The 12,951-nt window shown below is 36.4% G+C and overlaps 1 protein-coding gene across 3 annotated transcripts in view; it reads left to right on the forward strand.

The window, feature by feature from the left end:
- Positions 1 to 758: 758 nt before the first annotated feature.
- The window catches only part of LOC131202527 (uncharacterized), a 50,874-nt gene continuing 38,681 nt past the window's right edge, over positions 759 to 12,951 (forward strand). Inside the window, exons 1-5 of one of the 3 annotated variants that reach the window (XM_058191622.1) lie at positions 759 to 871; positions 2,411 to 2,532; positions 5,299 to 5,413; positions 10,412 to 10,586; positions 12,260 to 12,371. In XM_058191622.1, the coding sequence (XP_058047605.1) occupies positions 2,421 to 2,532; positions 5,299 to 5,413; positions 10,412 to 10,586; positions 12,260 to 12,371 (514 nt within the window). In that variant the 5' untranslated portion in view covers positions 759 to 871; positions 2,411 to 2,420. The remainder of the gene's footprint in view (positions 872 to 2,410; positions 2,533 to 5,298; positions 5,414 to 10,411; positions 10,587 to 12,259; positions 12,372 to 12,951) is intronic. The other 2 variants (XM_058191624.1, XM_058191625.1) reach the window with 2 other exon arrangements.

Genomic DNA, 12,951 nt, shown 5'->3' on the forward strand with positions numbered 1-12,951 from the left:
TTACTTAAGTTAAAATATGTTCCACCAATTTGGGACTCATTGTGTTAACTCAGTGTTGATTTATGGGTTAATGAAAATGTAAACTCAGGAAGATGGATTAATACATTATTTGTTTATTAAATAATTGGTTTTGAACATATTCTGTGAATTCAGATATTTTTGTTTTTAAGCATTATAACTTAGCATGTCGTGTAAACCCAACTATGACGAATTTGATAAAATGATTAAATTACAATTTGCGATAATACATGAATCAGTTGATCAACGTATCAATAGACACATATCACCAGCAGAAATATAACTTCATCTGTCCTCCTGTCCTCGGCATGGGCAGTTATTTTTATTAGTTTATATCTGAATAGCTCCTTGACTGAGCAAGTGATGAGGGTCTTATTTCAATCAACTAAAATTTAAATCCTCACAGCTAATAGTGCTAGAAGTTTCAACAAATAATGAATAGCCAGGATGGATGCAAGTCAGGTTCTAGACAGAGGCACATTAATCTTATTTTGGATGATAAATTGACAAAAACTACTTTTTGCAATACTGTTATCTTTTGAACTTTCATTTAACTTTTCTGAAAATATAGTGCCTCAGATTTATTCAAATCTGCTTTTAATTTCTCAAAAGGAAATTTCTCAACTGATGCTGGAAATTTGATATTTTAGTCTCCCCTTTCTTCAGAGCATTGAATGGTTCCAGCCTGCCACCTGTTTTTTTCTGTTAATGTTAATGATAAATGGAGTTGGTCAACACTATCTGGAGCTGAAATGCAGCACAGCTGAAGCCACCAAGATTCTTCTGTTGCAATTCCACCCAGCCCCCATTAAAATTTCAATCAGCGTATAATCGCAAGAAACAGATGCCAGAGGTAAGGAGTTGGCTATATGACTATCTTTTTCTCAGAACAGAGATTAATGTTAGAACTTTAAATGTTAGATCACCAGACGGGCTGGAAACAAAAATTTCTCACCATGAAAATCCAAAATAGTTTACTGAGTATACTGTACCGTATTGGCTGAAATAGATGGGGAGGTTTAAAAACACACTGGTGAAACTTGCTTAATTTTTAAAGTAAGCTTGGACAGAGGTTTAAGCTGATTTGAAATTAAACCAAACAGGATTTGATTGAGAGGCATATTCCTTGGTATCTGAACTAGAGTCACAAGTTTTTAATCTAGGAGGCCAAAGATACTTTTTGCAATGTTGAAGGGGAGTAATAGATACAAGGCTGTAATTCAAATTGATGAGGTTAAAACTGACTACAAGAAATAATCCTACAAAATGTTTTAAATTGTTTTTAATAGAAGAAGAAACAAAAATGTTACAAGATAAAAAGAAAACTGTTCCCCCCCCCACACACACAACCTGCAGAGCTGTTTGCTGAAATAGCTTTTGCTATTTTGTACAATGTTAGTTGAGATCCCAACTGAGACTGAAGTAGGGTTGCACTTCTGAAAGGATTTGGAATTATGCTTTTAAAATACAACATAGCACAACAGAGATGTTTAGGTTTTAATGTCTACATTAATCTTTTTAAGTATGGAAGGACACAACTCGCTTGCTCCTTTGCTGCACAAGGCGACAGTTTAAAGCAGGGGTCTCCAACCTTGGCAACTTTAAGACTTGTGGAATTGAACTCCCAGCAAAGCTGGCTGAGGAATTCTGGGAGTTGAAGTCCACAAGTCTTAAAGTTGTCAAGGTTGGAGACCTCTGGTTTAAAGTGCTCTGCTACAGTTAAAGATCCGACTATTCTACTTATCTTTGAACCATGTACAGATAATTTATTCAAAGGACTTTTTAGCCTAGTGAAAAGAATTAGCATATTACAGAATTCAGTCTGTATGTGCACATTCTGGTAGAGAGAAATTCCCTGGGAATTGGGCTCTAGCACAAGTCTGAACACTAAACCTCTGGTCCTGATGAACTGCAACATTATCCTGGGACACGTATATTTGCCTTCATTCATGAGAATTGATATATAAATTTCACAGATTCCTTTAATGTGTTCCCATTTTTACAGTGATTCATTTCAAGTTGCAATGTAATAATAGATGTCTTCACATATTACTCAAATCATGTGGTTAAATAGAATTGGGTCTAAGTAGAACTAAAATAATAATCAGTTCCAGTCCAATGCCACTAGAATGTTTTCAGTTCTATTACTGATCTGAATGGAGATGATACTAGCTTACTACCTTGGGTTCACACATTCCGCAAAACCATGATTTGAATTTATCGTGGTTACAAAACATATTCTGGCTGGGTTTGCAATCAAAGTGACAATCAAACAAGTTGTGTTATTGCTTAATCTGTCAGCCTGAACCCTGTCTGGATTTTTACACATTCTTCTATAACACAAATATTTTTATTTTGTGTATCGCATTTACCACCATTTCACTTTTTGCAGATCTGCACTCATGAATTGGTTTTCTGTTCTGGCAAAAAATGATTGGAAGGCCACCTTTGTATTGTGGAATAGCAATGCTGCATTGGCTCATTATCTATCCTGTTTGAGAAGATCTTTGCATAGTGAGTGTACCCTGAAAAGGTTACTCCTTTATTATGGAGGCTAGGGTGATCAAATGTAAAAGAGGCAGGCATAATTTAACTTGCATGAAACTTAAAAATGGAATTTTGTGTCTGTACTGAAGATTCACAGAATTTGGTTTGCTTTCCATTTTAAATGAATGGACCAAATTCTATTTTCTTTATTAAAGTTCCAGTTTTAATCATCACAGAGTGTATGCCTTTTGAACAACATTTGCTAATCAGGAAAGTTGCTACCAGACTCCTGGTTTTCACATTTCTTTCAACTTTACCCACCTCCTGATGAAAATATATTGATAAGACATCAGTGCAATAAAGAATAAAATATATAATATTAAGCCAAATTAAGCCATGCAAAATCATTAGGTAGATTTGAAATTAAGTCGCAGAGTAAAACTGAGAGAGGGCAAAAAGAAATGCCATTATCTTAATTCTAGATTTTCAAATGAAAAATAAACAATTTTATAGATTGTGTAGATTATAAGGGCTTCAGGCTATCATGAAAATGCCTCTGTTTTTGAAAGAAATGATGATTTGTGGACTTAAGATTTAAGTCCACAATTCTTAAGATTCTTAAGATTTAAGAAAGATGTGATTAAATTAGGGGCCAAAGGGATTTGTATGATATCTAAAAGGGAAGGGGTATAATAAGATTGTAATTGTTAAAAAGATTGAAGTTATTCATATATTCTAAAAAAGTTACTTTCTTTTCTCTCTTTAATTTCTTGCATTTCTTTTTTCATTCTATGTAAACATTCTTAAATAACTTTTTAAAAAAGAAAATATTTCTGTTTTAAACTCAATTTAGTGATATCTGGATGGTTTGATATTATTTTGTGGGTTTTGTTTTGTCAGCTATTGTTTCTTCTTTGGCTTGTATTTTGTGTGTTTTAACAATGACCTATATTGTACTTCTTTATTTTTAAACTTTATTTTAACAAGAACGACTGTAGCCAGATGGGTAATTATATAAATCTAAACAAATAACCTCTGATCTTTTGAATAAATGGACAATTATATTCTGTAGATGGTAGAGGAGATTTTCTAACTGATTGTTATAACAGAAACCTAATGAAAATAAAATGGCTTATATCTCCCCTATAATGCAGCAGATGGAAATATTCTATAATATTACACAATAATACCCACTTTTCATAAAAATTGTCTAATAAAAAAAAATATGTCTCGGTCTAGGGTTTCTGTTTTAATTATTATACCAGGAAGGGGTATTTATCCTATTCAACCTTAAGGACATATCTCTGATTCTCTATCCAAATTGCACATTTGCCTGATTTGTTCACATTGTAAGAAATATGACTTAAATATGTAATTTTTCAATTACAATTTTTAAAATAATTTTGAATTGCTCTTAAAATAATGACAAAAAAGGAACAAAACACAAAACATGCATATTTAAAAAAAACTCTATAAACATGAATGAATATGAGTGAAAAAATACAACAAAAAATGTAAAATGTAATATAATAAACAGTTACAATTCTATAGATAATTATTTAATGTAAATATTATGCAATTTCATTTCCAATATTTATATCTATTTTTTAACCACTGTATTTTGTATAAATGAGTTATGCTTTTTGAAGTAGGATTGTGATTTGTACTAACCAGAATTATTTTATGGGCTTACATAAATCATGGATCATAATTAGCTAATAGGTAATGTGTTGATGTGCTGGAAAAAACAATGGTTATGTCCTGATTTCCATCCTCAAATAGTTTGGGTACTTTTTAGGACCCATAAAACCATTTTTAAGATTATTGTTGGAAGATATATACTTGATCAAGTTAATATAAGCCTTATATTTTCATCCCATATAATATCTGGTATTATAATTTGTGCTTTAATAACCTGAGAATAAGGCACACCTGTCTGCTGCCAGGCTTGGTCTGGAATCTAAGGGAAACATTCTGGTTTGGACTAGCCTTTCATCTTAATGTTTTTATTTAAAAATTCCTTCAGCTTGAAATATTAAATTTCAGGTTAGTATTAAGAGAAAACTAGATTACTGTATTTTTCGGAGTATAAGATGCTCTGGACTATAAGACGCACCTACCTACCTTTTTTGGGGAGGAAAATAAGAAAAAAAAATCTGCCTCTGCCTCCCAGCAATTTTCCTCCTTGCAGCTTTTAGTTTCATTTTCAGCACAACCTGATTAGCATAAGAAAAAAAAATCTGCCTCCCAGCAATTTGCCTCCTTGCAACAAACAGCAGAGGCCCATGCGGCAACAGGCAATGGCAATCCCTGCAGCCTGAAACAGCTGAGGGTTGGGAGGCTGATCCAACCAACAATCAGCTGCTTGTGCTAATCAGGCTGTGCTGAAGCTGAAACAGGCTGTTTGCTGAGGCAGAGGCCAAAGTGTAGGGGCGGGTGGGGGGGGCTACATTTGGTGTATAAGATGCACCCAAATTTTCACCCTCTTTTAGGGGGAAAAGGTGTGTCTTATACTCTGAAAAATACGGTAATTTCTGTTTGTCCAACATGTCATTTATTGGGGGGGGGTTTCTGCCTAACTCTAAACATGTCTACTTTATATTTATCACAATTAATTGTTAACATATTATTCTGGCAGTAACATCTAAGCATTGTCTGGGCATAAGAAAATAAAACCTTATCAATTGCATGTCATAAACGTGACATTTGGTTCTAAATGGATGAAAGAAAGAAATGCAGGTTAGTTCGTTCTTGAATCATTAATAATGAGTAGTTAAATATATTTTATTTTAGATGGTGACTTCAACATTCATCCCTTGGTAAAAGAAGCTGTGGAGAGTAGAAAGCCAGTTGTTGCCTTGGAGAGCACTATAGTCACACATGGCATGCCATATCCACAGAATCTGAGGTGGGCTACTTCAAGCTTTTATCTGATGCTTCAATTAAGTGGATGGGCTTTCTAGATAATCTTGGACATTCTCCTACTTGCACCTACCCAAGTAAAAACATGCTCAGGAAATTTTTCTTTTTCTGCTATGTTCTCTAAGACAGAGGTCCCCAAACCCCAGTTTGTGGACTGGCACTGGGCTGCAGTATACCAGAACCAGGCAATGTAAACAAGCAAAGCCTCATCCACAGGATGAAGGCAGCACAGGAAACCATGCCTCCTCCAGTCTGTGGAAAACTTCTGTCCACAGAACCAGTCCCTTGTGCCCAAAATGTTGTGGGCTGTTATTCTAAGAAACTATCCATATGTAAAATAAAATAAAATAAAATAAAATAAAATAAAATAATATAATATAATATAATATAATATAATATAATATAATATAATATAATATAATATAATATAATATAATAATATATTAATATTAAAAATATATTAATATAATATAATATAATATAAATGTTATATATAATTTATATATTTATAGTTTATAGTTATAGTTCAAATCCCTAGTGTTGCATAATAGAGCTCCCGTTACTTGTCCCAGCTTCTGCCAACCTTGCAGTTCGAAAGCACGTAAAAATGCAAGTAGAAAATTAGGGACCACCTTTGGTGGGAAGGTAACAGCGTTCCGTGCTCCTTTGGTGTTTAGTCATCCGGCCACATGACCACGGAGGTGACGTCTTTGACTTTGAAACGGAGATGTGCGCCGCCCTGTAGAGCCTGGAACAGCTAGCCCATATGTGTGAGGGGAATCTTTACCGTTACCTTTATAATTACTTATTGACAGTTTCAGGTTGATGCAGACATGTGTCCTCTTCCCACAAGCCCTGTGAGAAACTGGGGAGCAGGTGGAGGGGAGAAATTCAGTTGGAGTATGAAAACAAAGCACAGTCCAGATATGGGGACCCTGGAAATGAAGAGTTTCGAAGAGACCCCATTTTTATTGGTTTCCTATAGATTTGCCTCAGTTCAGTGGTGAAATCCAAATTTTTTTACTACCGGTTCTGTGAGCGTGGCTTGGTGGGTGTGGTGTGGCTTGGTGGGGTGTAGCAGGGGAAGGATCCTGCAAAATCCCCATTCCCTCCCCACTCCTCGGGGAAGGATATTGCAAAGTCTCCATTCCCACCCCACCCTGGGGCCAGCCAGGGTGGCATTTGCCGGTTCTCCGAACTACTCAAAATTTCCACTGCTGGTTTTCCAAACTGTAATTTTTTAGCACTTTTCTGTGGCGGACATTAACTGAACATTACGTTCATTAAACAAATTCAAATCACTAATAACAGTCATCTGAGCAAAGAAAGCCATGACAGGTCATAGAGCTGACTAGCCTGACATGCTGTCATGAGACCATGGAGGAGCAACATAACCATTTACAATGGCCAGGGCAGTGGTGAAATGTAAAATTTGTTACTACCAGTTCTGTGGGTGTGGTTTGGTGGGGGGGGTAATGTGACTGGGTGGGCGTGGCCACCTTTTTTTTTTTACTTTTAGAAGCATTTTTTCTACAACCTCTTCGGACAAAGAGGTTGTAAAAGAATGCTTTTAAAAGCCTCTGATGATCCCAGCCTAACCGCGTGATCATCAGAGGCTTTTTTTTAATTTTTAAAAGCATTTTTCCGGCTGAAGAAAAAATGCTTTTAAAAGTAAAAAAAACACCATTTGATAATCACATGGCTTAGCTGGGCATGGCGGGGGGGTGGGGGGGGCAGAGATTTTTGCTACCGGTTCTCCGAACCACCCACCACCATCGCTGCCAGATTGGTGATCCAGTCAGAACCGGGAGCATTTTACCCCTGGACCAGGGGTGCTTTGGCTTTCATAACTTCAAACAGTCATCAAAAGACTAAGGACTACCGGTAGTAAGGCAGATACTTTAACTGTCAACCTTACAGGACTGGCCATTTTCAGCTCCATCTCCTTTTTTCAGCACTGCAAGCTCCACTTTTTCTGGATATGGGAATGATATCATAATGCATGTACAAAAGGGATGGCGGTTGTGTCATATGAGACTGATTATCTGATCTTCCCCCAACCACTGGTTTTAGCACAGGACTCAAAGAGGGTAACAGTAGAATGAGAGAATCAGACCCTCCCAAGAACTGTGGTGGCCCAGTGGTTAGAATGCAGTATGCGGGCTACTTCTGCTGCTTGCCGGCTGCCTGCAGTTCAGCAGTTCAATTCTCACCGGTTCAAGGTTGACTCAGACTTCCATCCTTCCAAAGTCAGTAAAATGAGGACCCAGATTGTTGGGAGTAATATGCTGACTCTATAAACTGCTTAGAGAGGGCTGTAAAACACTGTGAAGCGATATATAAGTCTAAGGGCTATTACTGCAATTGCCTCTCAAACAGAGAGCATAGATTTTATTTTTTATTTTATTTATTTTATTTGTCACAACAGTATATATAAGCATAAGCATAAAAGTAACTATATAATATATAAGCATATATATGAGCATAAGTATGTGATAACTATATTAATTGGATATAATGAAAGGAAACAATAAGACAGGAACGGTAGGCACGTTTGTGCTCTTATGCACGCCCCTTATAGACCTCTTAGGAATGGGGTGAGGTCAATAGTAGATAGTCTTTGGTTAAAGCTTTGGGGATTTTGAGAAGAGACCACAGAGTCAGTTAGTGTGTTCCAAGCACTAATAACTCTGTTACAGAAGTCATAGTTTCTGCAAGATTGAAACGGTTAACATTGAGTTTAAATCTATTGTTTGCTCTTGTATTGTTATGATTGAAGCTGAAGTAGTCTTCAACAGGAAGGACATTGCAATAGATGATTCTATGAGTTAAACACAGGTCCTGTCGAAGGCGGCGGAGTTCTAAGTTTTCTAAATTCAAGATTTCAAGTCTGGTGGCATAAGATATTTTGTTGTATTCAGAGGAGTGGAGAACTCTTCTTGTAAAATATTTTTGGACACGTTCAATTGTATTGATGTCTGAAATGTGGTATGGGTTCCAGACAGGTGAGCTATATTCAAGAATAGGTCTAGCAAATGTTTTATAAGCTCTGGTTAGCAATGTAGTGTTTCTGGAGAAGAAGCTAAGTAAGATTAGGTTTACAACTCTTAAAGCCTTTTTAGCTATGTAGTTGCAGTGGGCTTTGGCACTTAGATCATTGGATATGAAAACTCCAAGGTCTTTAGCAGGGTGGGGGTCATCTGTAAGGTAATGTCCATTGAGTTTGTATTTAGTGTTTAGATTCTTTTTTCCAATGTGTAAAACAGAGCATTTGCTGGTTGAGATTTAGAGTTGCCTAGTTTTTGACCATTCTGACACAAAGTCAAGGTCTTTTTGAAGGGTAGTTGTATTGTTGGTAGTGTTAAATATTTTGACATCGTCAGCGAAGAGAACACAATTACTTTTAATATGGTCACAGAGATCATTAATGTATAATATAAAGAGTGTTGGTCCAAGAACACTGCCTTGGGGAACGCCGCTATTAACAGGAACAGGATTTGATATGGCACTGCCTATTTTGACCACTTGTTGTCTGTTAGACAAGAACGCTGTTATCCAATTGTGGAGGGGTCCGGAGATGCCGTAGGATTTTAGTTTTAGGCGAAGTTTGTCATGTACCACTGAGTCAAAAGCTTTACAGAAGTCTATGTAAATTGCATATATTGTTTTGCCTTGATCAAGATTTGTAGTCCATATGTTTTTGCAGTGAAGAAGTTGTAAGTTACATGATAACTTTTTTCTGAAACCAAATTGCTTATTAGAGAGTAGATTGTTTGTTTCTAGGTGGAGGGTAATGGATTGGTTGATGATAGGTTCCATAACTTTACAGGTGACACAGCATAGAGAGATAGGTCTGTAATTTTCAACCAAGCTGGGGTCTCCTTTTTTGAAGACAGGGATGACTGTGGCTAGTGACCAAAGTTTGGGAAGGGAACTGGTCGTGAAGGCTTTTCCAAAGATTATGCTTAGGGGTTCAGCTATATTAGAGGAAAGCTTTTTTAAGAAGTATGCACATAGTCCATCAGGTCCTATAGATAGGGATGGTTTCAGTTTGTGAAGAGCTTTTTCAACATTTTCTTCAGTGAAATCTATATGTGTTAGGTTGCTGTTGGTGCGGCTGGGGAATGTCGGGTATGAGCCATTACTGTTAACAAAGATTGAGCCGAAGAATGTGTTAAAGAGGTTTGCTTTAACTGTTCCATCATTATTTTCTTTGCCATTAGATTCTTTTAGTGGTGGGATGGATCTCGAGGCATTAAGTTTGTTGTTCACAAAATTATAAAAAGCACGATTGGAATTAGTGCACAGAAGGTCTTCTTGCTTGGTGTGGTAATTGGTAATTAACAATTAATTAATTAAGTAATTAATTGATGTGATAATTGGTAATTCAGATGGATCTGAAAGTTCTCATTTGTCGCTTATATAAAGAAAAAAGAGAAAGCAGAGAGAAATCCTAAATAAAGTTGTTTGTGACTCAGACAGCTTTGTGACGCTGATCTTTTCTATTTTTTACTTTTTAGACTTTGCTCAGCTTTGTTTATAACAGAATAAAATGTTAGAGGAAAAATACATCTATAGTCAGACCGCCCTCTTCATGCTGGAGTGCTATGACTGATAGATATTTTTCCCAGCACATAACTACCTTGAAACAATTTTATGAACAGAGGAGCAATTGTCCTTTCTTAACTGCAAGGAAGTCTTTTTTTCTTTTTGAAGGTTGCCTGTTTCAAGTCACTGCAACCAATCGGTTGTGATTTCTCCAATAAACTATGTTAACTGAAAGCTAACCAATCCTTTGTATGTTTTATAAGGGACCAGAGCTAACAGTGTAACATTTTTGCAAGCAGTATTAACTAGGAAGCTGGGGATGACATTGCAGAGATACGACGCCAAGGCACTGGTTCTGTGTTAACTTAAATATTTTGGGTTTTAACCTCTTCATTTTTCTTTCACTGTCTGTGTTGTCATATATTGAATTTTCCAGCATGGCCAGGGAAGTGGAAGAAATTGTCAGAGCAAATGGGTGTGTGCCAGCAACTATTGGCATATTAAATGGCCACATCCATGTGGGCCTCCAAGATGAAGAACTGGACATTCTTGCAACAGCCAAGGACGTAATGAAGGTCTCTCGCAGAGACTTCCCCTATGTTCTCAGCCAGGTACTTGATGGAATTCCTCATTTTAATTTGCTTGTGTTACATAAATCAGGGATAAGGGTCAGTTGGTGGAATTTTTCCCGTGAGTGAATCTGGAAATCAGTACTCAAAAAACTGAGTGAGTATTTTTTGACAGGGGATTAGGAATAAGCAAAATTATCTCCAGTTGGCAGCTAGAGTTTGGTGAACTTTCCTTAGATCTTTGAAACTTTGGAGATGCTATTTCCAAATAAATATGTATCATTTCACATTGAGATACACTTGAATTTCATTTATGGATTTGCTACTCTCTGCTGCTTAAGGAAACTAATTATCTGAAGTGCAATCAGACACAGACAAGCAATAATGTCTACAGAAAAGTTGAAAATAATCAGCAGAATTTGTTTCTTAGTTTAGAGTGGTCTCTGTCTACAAAGAGATTGAAGTCTCTTTTATACCATAAGCCTGAGGGATTTTTTTAGTTGTTTTCTGTCCAGACATCTTGGCATTCTTCTGTAAATAGGTAAGCCACTTATAGAAGCTATTTGATAACATGCCTTATGAATGTGCTCTCAACATTCGAGATGTATCCACTAGCCCCAAACAGTTGCCTGTTCCATCCTTCTTACATTCAGCATAGCGTTTTCAAAGAGTGCCTTCATTTTCTAGGGAATCTAAGCAGCCCAAGAGCAAGTTTTACACACTGGAGTCAGCAACATTGGCATTGCCACCCTGATTTTCATCCAGCCTATAAAAAGGAGGCAAAAGGCCGTTTGACTCCATGTGAGCATGAAAAGGAACAGTAGTTCTCAGTCTATTTGTTTTGTTTATGCTTGGAAGTTACCACATATCCGGTAGCCTCATGTTTGGTTTTCAATTCATAGAGTCACAATACCTTAAGAGTTGGTGAAAGGGCTCAGATATCCATTCAGCATCTTGAATCTGACTGGTGATGAAGGAGTTCTTTTCACTGCTGAGTAGTACTTACTATTCAGAGGTTTTTCCTAATGTTTCACCAGACAGAGCTTTTTCTGCAAATATTATTTATAAGTTTTAATCTCGGTGTCCAAGGCAACAGAGAACATGTCATTTGTACAAGAGCTCTTCAAATATTTGAAGTCTTCATTATGACACCCTGTAATTTTTCCTCAGCTATTCCTCCCACACTACTTATCACCATTGCCTAAATGTCTAGGAGAAAAACATTTGGGGATAAAGGCAGGTCCTTGTTATCAAAGATAATGCCATAAGCCAAATATGAAGTATTGGGGTTTAAAGTGCTTTATTTAAAAAAGAGAGCTGGGCTGTTTTTTGAGGAAGATGTTTCACTTCTTCCTCAAAAAACAGTCCAGTTGCCTTTTTAAATAAAACACTTTTGAAACAACTATGACCTGGGTGACTGAAAATCTCTATAGACGTGTTGGAGTTTAACTGAATTTTCAGACTGAATTGGCATACGATTGGTTCACACATTGCACTAAACCATAATGTTATATTTTTCTCTTCAGAATAATATAGGAATCTAATATTTTAGCTTAGCATTGTAGATGAAAGCCATTATGGATTGTTTAACAAATCATGGTTTTAAAAATTCTCATCTTAACTTTATGAAAACATTTCAACCTTTGATGCATATCACTTATTGCTTATTTGATTGAAATATGAAATCTGAATAATTATTGATTGTTTCATGACAGGGATTGTCTGGTGGAACTACTGTGGCGGGAACCATGATTGTGGCACACAAAGCAAGAATTCCAGTGTTTGTAACTGGAGGAATTGGAGGGGTGCACCGGGGAGGAGAAAAGAGTAAGACAAACATCATTTTAATTACAAACAAAGCCTTAATTCCCAAACGCTGTTGTACGAAACCAACTACCATTTTGTTATCTCCTATTGACGGAGCCCTAATAGGGACTCAAAGCTTATTTGTTGTTGTGCTGTTTCAGCATATATTCTCCTCTACAGCCGGCTAAGTAACTGATATAAAGAGAAATAAACTTCATTTGTTCAAAATATTTAATATAGCTTTCCTTTGTTCGTATTTCTGTGTAATGCATTTTTTCACTGAGCCTTGCATATAATATTTATAAAGATTTCCAGTTACAGGGTCTCAAAAATAATGGATGCTAAAAAAGACTTCTGACCGAGCAGAGAGAAAAAAAATCCATTTCTACCTAAGAACCAAACTAAACAATGTATCAGATTTATTACATGTAAAGAGTGTAGTAAATTTATTATTAATGCATTTATCTTTCAAAAACTGCCGACATCCTTTCGGGGATGTCGGGAATCGGCAAAGGAGATGAAGATGCAAATCTACTGTGATAGAAATCCTAATGAGAATCGGACCCATGCTAGTCAGTTTTATGACCAAGCCTGCAATTGC

Source organism: Ahaetulla prasina, chromosome 7 (genome assembly GCF_028640845.1).
Source record: "Ahaetulla prasina isolate Xishuangbanna chromosome 7, ASM2864084v1, whole genome shotgun sequence".
Classification (NCBI taxonomy): domain Eukaryota; kingdom Metazoa; phylum Chordata; class Lepidosauria; order Squamata; family Colubridae; genus Ahaetulla; species Ahaetulla prasina.